General features: G+C 43.4%; 1 protein-coding gene across 1 annotated transcript in view; it reads left to right on the top strand.

The window, feature by feature from the left end:
* Positions 1 to 13,130, top strand: part of LOC102023626 (constitutive coactivator of PPAR-gamma-like protein 1) — a gene marked incomplete at its 5' end in the record, with an annotated part of 97,061 nt that continues 83,931 nt past the window's right edge. Inside the window, 1 exon segment of the mRNA XM_013506883.1 lies at positions 1 to 429. Coding sequence (XP_013362337.1) covers positions 1 to 429 — 429 coding nt within the window.

The raw sequence follows: 13,130 nt of genomic DNA, 5'->3' as shown, positions 1-13,130 counted from the left end.
AGCGCCGTGGTGCCGGTGGAGCTGCAGAAGCTGGCCCGGGGCAGCCTGGTGGGCGGCGGGCGGCAGCGGCCCCCGCAGACCCCGCTGCGCCTGCTGGTGGACGCCGACAACTGCCTGCACCGGCTCTACGGCGGCTTCTACACCGACTGGGTCAGCGGCGGCCAGTGGAACCACATGCTCGGCTACCTGGCGGCCCTCGCCAAGGCCTGCTTCGGCGGCAACATCGAGCTCTTCGTCTTCTTCAACGGCGCGCTCGAGAAGGCCCGGCTGCACGAGTGGGTCAAGCGGCAGGGCAACGAGCGCCAGACGGCGCAGCAGATCGTCAGCCATGTCCAGAACAAGGGCACGCCGCCGCCCAAGGTCTGGTTCCTGCCGCCCGTCTGCATGGCCCACTGCATCCGCCTGGCGCTCATCCGCTTCCACGTCAAGGTGCGACCGGGGCGCCCCGGGCGGGCCGGGGTCCACGGAGTCCGGGGTGCCCCGCCGGGGCTCGCGTGCCTCGTGCCGGCGTGCCTCGTGCCGGGGCGCCTCGTGCCGGGGTCAGGTCCAGGCCGGGGGTCCCTCGTGTCGGGGCACGTCGGGAGGCCGGGGTCCCTTCGCCAGGGCTCAGGGCTGGGCCCAGGGCCCCTGAGGCAGGAGTTACGGCCGGGCCAGGGGTCCCTCGCGCCCCGGTCAGGCTGAGCCTGGGGTCCCTCGCGCTAGGGTCAAGGCTGGGCTGGGGTTGGGGCCCCAGGTGAGTCGAGGGTAGGCCCGGCATGGCCCTGCCTCTGCAGGGACCAGGAGCCTCCCGGTGCTGGAAGCCCCTCTGTCGGGGCGCAGCTTGTCGCCGGGCTGTGGGACGCGGGGGCTCCGGAGTGCGGGCCTGGAGCTGGCCCGACGGCGCAAGATGGATGTCTGGCGGTTCAGGCCGCGCGGTGTTCAAGTCCGCCCCTCGCTGGCCTGCCTAGGCCTCGCAGACGTGTGCAGGCGCCCAGGGCTGGTGAGAGCCCCACACCACCAGTCGGATTGACAGTGCCACCGTCTCCGCTAGCTTTCCTGCTTCCTGTCCTTCGGAGGCGGGCAGGTTGCTTACTTGCCTCCACCTTTGCAGTGTGCTCGTTTTTCGCATTAGTCCGTTCTTTCTGAGCAACAGGTTTTTCTGGGAGGCCGGTAGAATAAACAGTAGTAGTAGGGGAATCGCCGGGGCCGTGGGGAGAAGCAAGCTGAAAGTAGACTTGCCTCCGTGGATGTGGGAGGTGAAGTTTGTATAGGGGGTCTTTGCATTCTGCTGTAATTCGGATCGCAGAACCGTGAGCTTTTAAAGGTGAGATTTCAGAGAATTTATCTGTTTGTGTATGTGTGTGTTAGGTTTCAAGGAATTGTGAACTCGACGGGAGGCGATTTTGTCGGTTCTGTGACTTAGGTTCTGATTAAAGAACTTTAGTTCTTCATATCTTCTGAAAGAAATAGTTCGAAATTAGGGGTTGAAAATTTCGGGCTCAGAGCCACACATAAACTTGCATGGTCTGTATTTCTTGGTGCACAGCAAGTGTTCGGTGACCTTCAGCAGTGCCCGGGTGGGTGGATAGTAACAGTTCTACCTTGTCAGCCCGTGCTGTCTCCTTGGCAGGGGTCTCTTCTGCCAAAACTGGGTGTCGGAGAACTTCAGGGCCCAGGCATTGACTGGAAAGAGAAACACAAGTTTTGATTGCTTGTATTTTCCTTAAAACTGTTTTTAGGGGGAGCTGTTTTGGTTTTTCTGTAGCACGTCCACTGTGTCTTCCAGCTTGTTCTTTTATTCCTCCTGAAACTGTGCTTGAGTTCAAAGTTTGTGAAACTCTCCCTCTTCCTGATTGCCCCCACTGCCTGTGATGAGATGGTGGTAGTTAAGACGAAAATGATAGCGGAAGTCCCACCCAGGATCCCGTTGCAATTGGTGAGATGGTTTTAAGTCCGTGGGTAGAGGCGGCTGGAGGAGTGGTGATTGGCTCCGGAGCCTGGCAGCTACTCGTGCGCCTTTCCTCAGGGAAGTTCGGCTGAGAGGCAGTGTGCCGCTCACGTTTTCACCCTGGAGCTTTCAGGGAAGGAAAGGGATGCCATTTCTCGCGTTTGATCACGTCCAATAGGAACCCTAAAAGTGTTCACAGTTTTCTCTTGTTCAGAGATGGGGAATTATAATGTACTACTTTAATTATTATGAGATTAGGGTGAACTTTACTTGTTTGCTTTTTTGGTAACAGCACAGACTATCTCTTAAGTGACTTTCCAGAGAATACTGTAAATATATTACTTTGGGTTAGAATCAGTTTATCTGTATGGTGGTTGGATTATTTTTTAATTGTAAAATCTCTTTACCTTTGCCCCCTTTTGAGTATCTCATACCTTGTGGGTGCTCAGAATTTTGACTAATGTGTTTTTGGAATCTAGATTTAAATCACATTTTAGATAACATATTTCACTTAGGTCTCTGGATACAAGCCAATGTGGTCTATAGCGTTAGATAAGCTTTTAATTTCTGGTATAGAATTATAGTATGATGTCAGTTGCACAGATTAATATCGTAAATGACTCCTTTCTTGGTGATCCCTTACCTGGCAACCTCACCTAGAAAATTAAGTTATTAGGAATTTCTCAGCAACCAAGCCAGCTGTCTAGAAGTTTAGGTACAACCATAGGAAAAAAAATAGCTTTCTCCTTCCTTGCTGAAGAACCCATTAAGATCTCTCACTCACAGACTGGCCTCTCCCTTTCAGACGTAATTCTAACAAACTTGGTTATCTAATTTCTCAACTCAGCTTGAGAAGAGGGTGAAGAGGCAAGTCTGCCAGAGGCAGGAGCACCATTAATAGCAAGAAGTGACAAGGGAGAAGATTTAAAAAGCTATAAAAAGCAGACATAATTCTGGGGCTATTTTAGAAAAAGAAAAACAGCCCTATACTTCAGTAGTCCCTGAGGGTAACACACTTTTTATTCTATAAGGATTTTTGAGTCAGGAAAATTTATCTTCGCTATTACCTGTTTAAGGGACTAAGGCAGTATATACTGTTATTTTAAAAGATACCCGAATGGTGAAAAGTTAAACCTATGATGAAGGAACACTGCATTTATATTAGAATGGGTGACATAAAACACACTGGACAATACCAAGTACAGTACTAGCAAGAATGCTGAGCCCCTGGAACCTTGCATGCTGCTGGTAGGAGTGTAAGGTGGCATCACCACTCTGGAAAACAGCTTGGTAGTTGTTTTTTTTTTTTTATAAAACTACACATATGTATGTTTTTACTGTATGATAATTACTATTTTTTTGAGACAGGGTTCACTATGCAGTTCAGGCTGGCCCTGAATTCACTATGTATCCTAGACTGGTCTTGAACTCTGGGCAATCCTCCTGCCTCAGCCTCCTGAGTGCTAGGATTACAGGTGAGCACCACCATGCCCAGAGATAATTACTGCTTTTAAAAAGGGTAAAGATTGCCAAGGAATTGACATGAACACTTAACTGTACATGATGTTTGCTTAAAAGATGTATCTTTAAAAAAAAAAAACAAAAAACTTACCATCTTACTGGCCTAGCCTTAAGTCTCTCTAGCATTTTTTTTGTTTTGTTTTGTTTTTTTTGGTTTTTCTCCGGTACCGGGAACCGAACTCACGACCTTGCGCTTGCCAGGCAGGCGCTTTTGCCGCTGAGCTAAATCCCCAGCCCCTCTCTAGCATTTTTATAAATTGACAGAAAGATATTTTCCTTTCATCCTTGCTTGGAGCATTTCTTTGGTAGTGTACTACTATGTGTTTGATACGGTTATAATTATATTTTTCTGACCATTAGAAGTTGGCCTGTGTGTAAAGTAACTCTGTTCAGGAGACTGAACAGCCTAACTTGAACTTCGCTTTAGCGGCTAGGGAAGCGTTTTCTCTTCTGTGCCTTCGGTCGCCATAACCTTTGAAACTTCAGTGAGTGACTTAATGTTTATTTTAAAATCTTGGTAGCACTTAACACTTTCCTGAATGCTCTTCTGCAAGACTAAGACTGGTGGCGTAGGTGTGAGGGTTTATCGTGAAGTCCTTCAGATCTGAACCTGAATTTGCTTTCTTTTGAACTTCGTTAAATTGGTACTATGGTTTATTTATTTAGATCTTATGTAAAATGGTGTTCCTGTTTGAAGACAGTGGAAGAATTTGAGATTAGACTATGCTTTCAAACTGTTATTGTTAGCATAGCAACATGTTTGTTTTTAGGGATGATGGTCTGTCTTGTGTACCCAGCGGGGGAATGGGCTGGTATCAGACCAGGTGCTTGCTAGGCCCCTTGCTCCCATTGGTGCCCTCATCAGGACTCAGTGCTTTACTCTTCTAACTGTGCAGAATCAGGATCTGCCAGTTCAGTGGCATCTGGAGACAAGTCACCAGTAACCCAAGCCGGCCGTGTGGACCATGTGTGTAATCCCAACAGTCGAGAGGCTGACACAGGAGGATTGCCTCAAGTTTGAGGCCAACCTACACTACATAGTGAGTCCAGGCTACCCTGAAATACATAGCGAGACCCTGTCTCAAAAACAAAACAAACAAGTTGTCAGGAACCCCTTCAAGAGGGAAGAGCTGGCCAGTTCGGCTGTTGGAGAGTATTTTGGGGGTTTGCTTCCACATCAGTTCTGAGAGCAAAACATCTCTTTTTCTAGGTAAAACAGAAGCAGCAAGGCTTTTATGAAGAAGAAAAGTACCCTCATCAAATCCTGAGAAGTGGCAGTTTCTTACTCTTATTTCTTATTCTTAATTCTTAGAGAACTTTAATTGACTAGGAAATACTCGACTATACCAGTTATCTTTTTAAAAAAGTATTTCTCTGTAGTGTACCAGTTCTGTGACTACTGTCATGTGATGTCTTACCACACGTACAGCTTCCTAGATGTACTTAACACAAACCTAAATAGTATAAGCTTACAACTATATGATAAACCTATTATTCCTAGGCTGCAACTCTGTACAGTGTGTTTCTATACTGATTGATACCTTAGGGCCAGACAATTGCAACACAATTGTAAGTATTTGTATATGTAAAGGTACAGTAAAAATGCAAGATAGGAATTCTTCATTCCCATTATAATCTGATGGGAGGGCTGGATGTGGTGGTGCATGCCTATAATCCTAGCATTTGGGAAACTGAGGCAGGATTGCCATGAATTCGAGGCCAGCCTGGATTACATAGTGAGTTTAAGATCAGCCTAAAGTACATGGCGAGACTCTGTCTTCCAAAAAAAAAAAAAATCTTATGGGAGGACCACCGTAGTATATAACTCAGTCAGGCATTGAAATTTTACCAGTGTACGACTGTAGTTTAATTTTTTTTTTTTCCTGTACCAGGGATCAAATTCACGACCTTGCACTTGCCGGGCAGGCCCTGTGCCGCTGAACTAAATCCCCAGCCCGACTGTAGTTTTAATTCACTTAATGTAATACCTTCAGGGTTCAGTCATGTAGCATGGGCCAGAATTCCTTTCCTTTTTAAAGCTAAATAATGTTCTAATGTGTGTCTATACCACATTTTGCTTGTTCATTCACTTTTCTTGGGTATACACTTAGAGGTAGAATTACTGGGTTATATGGTAATTCTAACTTTTTTCTCCCTTCTTGGTGGTGGTGATTGAACCTAGGGTCTCAGGCATGCTAGTAGAACATGCACTTCTACAGCTCAACTGCACTCCTGGCCCTTTGTTTAACTTTTGTAGTTTTTGAGATAGGATCTCAGTATGTGGCTTAGGTTGGCCTTGAACTCACTGCAATCCTTCTTCCTCAGCCTCCCATGTGCAGCGATTACAGGCAGGCACCACCATGTGTGGCTCGCTTGCTCACTTGCCTTTGTTTCCCTCCCTCCCTCCCTGCACTTCTTTCTTCCCTTCCTTCCTTGCTTTCAGTGTTTAACTTTGGAGTCTCGGGCTGGGGATTTAGCTCAGCGGCAAAAGCGCCTGCCTGGCAAGTACAAGGTCGTGAGTTCGGTTCCCGGTACCAGAGAAAAACCAAAAAAACAAAAAACAAAACAAAAAAAAAAAACTTTGGAGTCTCACTGTACCATTTTCCAGAGGGACTACATAGACCATATGCTTTGTCATGTGTTATATATTACAATATTGTTGTAATTTTTAACATTAATGTGGTCATACTATACATTATGTATTAATTTTTTGTTCTGTAAAAAATTCCACATTTCATTGTTTTTACTGACTGCATAGTATTCCATAAGTTGTCCAACTCTTGTAGAAGGGATACATACTCTCAGTAGATCAAGAGTGAGCATGTTTTGAAACCCAAGCAGGTCAGTGGAGTCTACATTGACAGATGTAGACTGATTGTTTTTTTTTTTTTTTTTTTTTCAGATTTTTCAAGAGAGCTAGAAATCCATACTTCACTTGAAATTATCCCATTGTAACAGTGACAAGCAAAGCAGGGCTTCTGGCTAAATTTTACTGTGAAGCCACCTATTCAGTGGAGTGTTGATCTTTTTTTGTTTTGTTTTGTTTTGTTTTTTTGTTTTTTTGTTTTTTTGTTTTGGTTTTTCTCCGGTACCGGGAACTGAACTCATGACCTTGTGCTTGCCAGGCCGCCGCTGAGCTAAATCCCCAGCCCCGGAGTGTTGATCTTTATCAACAGTTATCATTCCTTTATAAATCTCTTCCCACCCTTTTCCCTAAAGTTAGCCCTCTCAAAGCCCACCCCATTTCTCTCTGATTCCTGAACCCTATGTGATGATGAAAGCCCTTGTTTTCTGTGGTTACTGAAGTACTACTTTCCCAAAGTGCAGTAGTCTCCTTCTCACTGGCCTCTGGTGTTACCTCCTGTGAGGTGAGTCTGTTCATGTTTTCGTTTAGCATCTGCCCCTTCTGGGTGTGCTCACTGTCTGCAGACTCCAGCACCTGGTTTTATGAAGTCGTGCATACCAGGTGTCATCAACACAACACTGACTGATCTTTTCCTTAGCCTGGCCTCCTCATTCTTTTTTGTGGGGGTGTTTGAGACAGGGTCTCACTGTGCACTCCAGGCTCTGTAGCCCAGTCTGTCCTCAGACTCTTGGTGATCCTCCTGCCTCAGCTTCCTGAGTGCTGGGATTACAGGTGTGCACACTACGCCTGGCTATAGGCCTCCTGATTCTTAACTGTAGTGAATTTCTAATTTTGGGTTAGTTACCACTACGCCTGGCTATAGGCCTCCTGATTCTTAACTGTAGTGAATTTCTAATTTTAGGTTAGTTTTCCCAGGGTTCCAACCGTATAATGAGCCAGAAAAGTGGCGTTACCTTTAAAGGACCTGCTGTGTTCCCCGTTCTGTGCTATGTCTCTGCCTTGTCTCCTCCTGCTTTCCACCATTTCCTCCTTTCAGACTGTGTTTTCACTTTCACCTCTGACTGCTGGAAACTGATCATTCACATCCGAGAAGCACTCCCTTCTGCCACCATGGTCATTTTGCCATTTCAGTCTCACCTGGCCAGTGCCTGCAAAATGATCAGTGCTCTGCATTGTACCAGTGCTCCACAGCCTCCCTCGTCGGGCTTACCTCATTCTCAGCACCCCAACACATGCACCCACCAAGGCTTCCCCATGATGTGAAAGTGCTTTGCAAATCCGTTAGTGGCTTGTGAAACCAAGTTATTGAATGTTTACCAGCATTTAGAAGTGATGCAGAATAAACAAAGCTGTAGAATGGACTAGAATGTGAGCTGTATATTAGGAGTCTGTACCACTCTTTGTTGTACTGTGGGATCCTTTAGTGGTCTCTGGCTCCACCCAGGCTCCCCTGGGGAACTCACCTTGCACATTCTTGCAGTGTGGTCCACTGTCTTCAGGGAGACGTTGCTCAAACTTGAACAAAACCATCAGGGCCCAACTCCTGGTTGAGACACGTGGAACTCCTTCAGCTAGAACCATTATACCTTGTCTCATGGTTTAGAATTTCTTTGCTGTATGTTTTTAATGTACTGTATCCAACCAGACTGCTTACCACTTCCCCAAGAATTGTCCATTGTATGTTTAGGATGTTCCCTCTTGTCTGATTACTTCCCCACTTTTGCTTATCAAAAATTTATACTTCAAAGGCCATCTTCCTTCTGGGAGTCTCATGTGATTTTTGACGGGGTGGGTGGGAGTGTACTGCACCATCTGTTTGCAGCGCATCTCCCATTGTGTTTGATTATGACTGCTGCCTGCTTACCTTCCTTGTAAATTGTAAGCTCCCTCAGGCCAAGCAACATGTTTCACTCGGCTGATGTCTCTTGTATGTTTAGCATGCAGTGCTCAAAATACTTGTTGTGTTCTATTACATAGCCAGACAGATCTAGTTGCCATCTTTCATTGCTGAAGATTTATTTCTTACCTTAAATATCTTGTACTCCCTTTTGTGATTAGTTCCCAAGGTGGCTAGTTCTCCTCTCAGCAAATAGCTGAGAACCTGTGATTGCCCAGGTATAGAAGAGCAAACAGAACTGGAAAGGAGGGAATGAGAGCACACCGAGGGCATGTGTGCTAGTCAGCTTTTGGTTGCTGTGGCCAAATACCTGAGAGAAACAGTTTAAAGAAGGAAATACTTATTTTGGCTCATGGTTTCAGAGATTTCAGTCCATGGTCAGCTGGTTCCCTTTCTGTGGGCTTGAGGTGAGACAGAATGTCATAATGGAAGGGGGTGGTGGAGCAGAGCTGCTTACCTCCTGGCAGTGAGGAAGCAGAGGGTGAGGAGCCCAAGATGAAGGTGTCAGGGACCAGACTAGGCCTGTTTCCATCACTTCCCAATAATGCCATCACATCGTGATGATCTCGTCAGTGGATTAGTCCACTGATGAAGTTAAGAGCCTTTTTGATCACCTTTAAAGCTCTGCTTCCAAACACAAAACTTGAGGGGACATTTTAAATCTAAACCATAATGACAAGCTTATAGTATAAGTCAAGGGTGGGCAAGAGGCACTTAAGTAATTTTTCCATGTTAATGTCTAGGGTTTTTTTTTTTAATTGTAAAACTATTTTCACTCAGGGTTTGTGAGTAGTTTTCAGCTAAGGCTGATGTATGAGGTATTTGGCAGTGTCTGATGGCATTTTTGGTTGTCATAGCTAGGGAGTTACAGGTGTTAACTGGAGGAATTGGGTAGAGGCCAAGGGTGCTGCTGAACCTCTTGCAATCCACATGAGCCCCTACACCAAGCAAAGAATTGTCTGGCCCAAAATATCAGTGGTGCCAAGGCAAGGAAATTCTGGTATGAATAAGTCAAAGAATTCTACGCTTGAGTCTTTGTAAAACTATATAAATGTTGAAATAAAGATTTGTAATTTTAATAGAAAGATAATAGAAAATACGGCTTAATTTTCTAAATTAAAATGTATATGTATATGCACTGTATCTCTTAAAATATTTTTAGACCCACATTCCTCCTTTAGTTTTCTGAAATGTATAATAATGGCAAGAGGCTACTTAACACATAGTAAGTTCCAGCTTCAATAAGCAATAGGGTTAAAGCATAGAGATAAATGTTAGTACCATGTAATATGAAGAAGAGATATTTTAGAATTTGAATGACTAGACTATTTTCCAGTGGCTTTATAGATAGACTTCTCTAAATAAACAGACTTATTACATGAATTAGAGTTCAGATAATTCTTAAATTCTCCAAACTCATCATTTCTGTATAGCTCATCATTAATATAATGTCTACATATTCTCTAGAAGTAAGTCCCACAAAGACTTTGCCTGTTACCTGGCTCTTAGAATGAGCAATATCTGGCATGTATAGGTATTCACAGGATATTTGATGAATGAGTGTGACTAACCAGTCGCTGTAGTGCAGGGCATGATAGCAAGAAGTGGAAATTTTTAAGTCCTGAGTGAGTTAATTCCAAAGGTGATGGTATTATCCTGGCCACCTGGCACAGAGGCTTTATCTTTGAATAAGCCTTTTATGCTTCTTAAGAGATATTCGTAGAGGAGTGACTGCTTAGGTAAACTGGCTGAATTTCACTATCTTTTTTCTTGGTGTACCTAACTCTGTTTCACATTATTCCTAGGCTTCTTAGGGAAGGGGCAGAGTTGAACTTGACATGCTGTGTGATCAGCAGAGGTGACGATGAATCCACATTGTCATGGTGAAAGATGTATGATTTAGATACAGGACACTTGTACTCTGGTTGTTTGGCATTTCTCAGTACATCTCAGGAATAAATTTGCGTTTTGAAAAAAAATGGATTTACTATGCTCTTGGCATTTGTTAGAGTAGGGCAGTAGCTGGAGTGTTACAGCTGGCGGGTGACTCTCTCAGACCAAAGTGCCTGTTCATCTTGTGAATGGGAGTACATTCTTGAGGGGCAACAGACTGGCCCAGATGCCAGCAGGCTCCCGGGACCTCACAGGTGGCATTGCCAACCTCCTGAGTCACAAAGCGTTTCCAGGTGTCACTAAATAAGTTGTATTGGGCTGAGGTTCATTTTTCTAAATTCTAAAAATTAAAATTTTTTGTATTGTATATTTTGGAATTATTACTGTTACTATTACTGTTATTCCCTAGAAGGGACCTTGTTATATTGCCCAGGCTGGTCTTGAATTCCTGGCTCAGTTTTTTTTTGTTTTTTTTTGTTTTTTTTCTGCCTCAGTTTTTTGTTAGTACATGTTTGCAGTACATAATGATTGCCTTTATCCTTGGGAGTTTGTACATGTACATAACACATATAAATGCTTTTTTAGTTCCTTGTTCCACATCCCTCCCTGTTTTTTCTCTCTTGTTCCCCTTATCATTTGAAAAGCTCTATTTCTATTTTTTACTTTGATTCTTTCTCTTTCTTAAAATCCCTTTTCCCTTTCTTTCTGCCCTCCTCCCTATATCGCTTGTTCCCCTTCCCATTTGAAAAGCTCTCCTTACTTCCTATTCTTGAGCTCATTTTAGCTAGGACTAACAGGTGTGTACCATCCCACCCAGCTTGGAATGAAAAAAAATTTTTTGGGGGACAGGATTTCACTGTTTAGTTCAGGCTGGCCTTGAACTCACTATGTAGCCCAGCTTCTTCCAGCTTCTGGAATGAAATTTTAACAAGAATAATCTTGCAGTGATTTAGCTGAATCATTAGAAAATTAATACAAATTAGGCTGTTTTAAATATACTCAAAAGCTAGGCATGGTGGCTCATGCTTGTCATGCTCATGTAGGCTGAGGCAGAAGATTTGCAAGTTTGAGGTTGGCAGCTAGGGCAACTGAGCAAGACCCTGTCTCAGGAAAGCGGGGCTGGAGTGGCGATAGAGGCTGAGATGTAGCTCCGTGAGATGATGGCTCTGTGTTCAATTGCTAGTAGTGCAAAAAAGAAAAAAAAAAAGACACAATACAAATAATGTGAATGTTTGCTTTTATCATTTTTTAATTTTTAAAGTTTATAAATTTGCATTTCTTATGACATGTACTTTATTTTATTTTATTTTTGTGTGTGTGGTGTTTGGGATCATTTTTTTTTTTGGATCATTATTTTTTTAAGAGGGAAAAAAACCAAATTTTTTACCAAATAAATAGTGAACCACGCTATGATGACATCATAAGCAATCTGCTAAAGACATTGGAAAGATGAAAAGAAGTCTCAAGATGAAAACAAAGCTGGGTGTGGTGGCACCTGTAATCCCCCTACTTGGGAGGCTGAGGCAGGAGGATTATTGCAAGTTCGAGACTAGCCTGGGCTACAAAGTGAGCTGAAGACCAGCCTGAACTGCATAATGAGACCCTGTCTCAAAAAGACAAACAAAACAAAACAAAACCAAAAAACCTCACCCTTGGATACAGCCTGGGAGACACAATCCATTATATACATGCTAACAGTTGTTATCCAAAGGGAAATAAAACTTAAATCTTTTGACAAGTAGGAAGTCACATCTAGGCAGTCTGAGAAGACTGAGAGACAGGGTGATATGCTTTTTCTCTTTTGATGTTTTTGTTTTTTGAGACAAGGTCTTGCTATGTAGTTCAGGCTGGCCTTGAACTCACTGTACCTGTACTGAATAGCCCAGGCTGGGCTCCAAGTTATGACAGTCCTCCCTGCCTCAGCCTCCCTAGTACTGAGATTACAGGTGTGTGCTACCACACCCAGCTCCTTCCTCTGTGTTTAAACATCATGATAAAATGCATATAACAAAATCGGCCATCCTCATAATTTCTAAGAGTATAGTTCAGTAGCATTAAGTATATTCACAGTATTGTGCAACCATCACCACCATCCATCTCTAGAATGTTTTCATCTTTCTGAACTGAAACTGTCTTCTCTTCCCCAGCCCCATGTCTGCCATTCTACTTTCTGTCTCCTTGAGTTTGTCTATAATTTATAAAGTGAGACTGTATGGTCTTTGTCCTTTAGTAACTGGCTTATATAACTTTGCATAATATGCTTAAGGTTCTTCCGTTTTGTAGCATGTATCAAAAAAGTCCTTCATTTTAAGGCTGAGTAATATTCTGTTATATGAGTAGACCACATTTGGTGTATCTGTTCATGTGGGTGGATGCTTAGGTTGCTGCCACTTTTGGGTTACTTTGAATAACACTGCTGTGCACTCTCGTGTGTAATTATCATAAGACCATGTTTTCAACACAGATGTGGAATTGCTGGGTCATAGGGCATTTCTTTTTTTTAGGAATTGCCTTAGTGTTTTCCACAGTAACTACCATTGTTCTCTGTGTGCAGGTTTCCATTTTCCCCATGTACAGTGCTAGCTAGCATTTCTCACTATCACCTGAAGAAATTTATTTTGGTAATGGCCGTGTCATGAGTATGAAGGCATGTCTTGTGGCTTTGATTTATATTTCCTTCATGATTTGTGAGTTTGAGCATGTTTCATTTGTCACACCCTTATTGAAAAGAAACGTTTTTCCTTGCTGTGAGCATCGCATTCAAATGCATGAAATAAACATGAAATATACAATTATTTAGCTATGATTTCAAGTTTTCAGAGTGGGAGTTTCTTTTAAAGACATTGCAGTGTATATCGAAACAGTTATCCTTTTAAAGTAAACAAAAGCAACAAAAATCTCCCATCAAATTGGAATTGAGAAGAGCAGGAGACAGAGCATGAGAATAAACTTCTCATCTAATACCTGTTGACTAGAGATTGGCTGGGTAACAGTCACAGCCTTTTTTTTTTTTTTTTTTTTTTTTT

Source organism: Chinchilla lanigera, unplaced genomic scaffold, assembly GCF_000276665.1.
Source record: "Chinchilla lanigera isolate Chin_1 unplaced genomic scaffold, ChiLan1.0 scaffold00114, whole genome shotgun sequence".
Taxonomy (NCBI): Eukaryota; Metazoa; Chordata; class Mammalia; order Rodentia; family Chinchillidae; genus Chinchilla; species Chinchilla lanigera.
The sequence above is the reverse complement of the archived record's forward strand: the minus strand, read 5'-3'. Positions and strand labels throughout refer to the sequence as shown.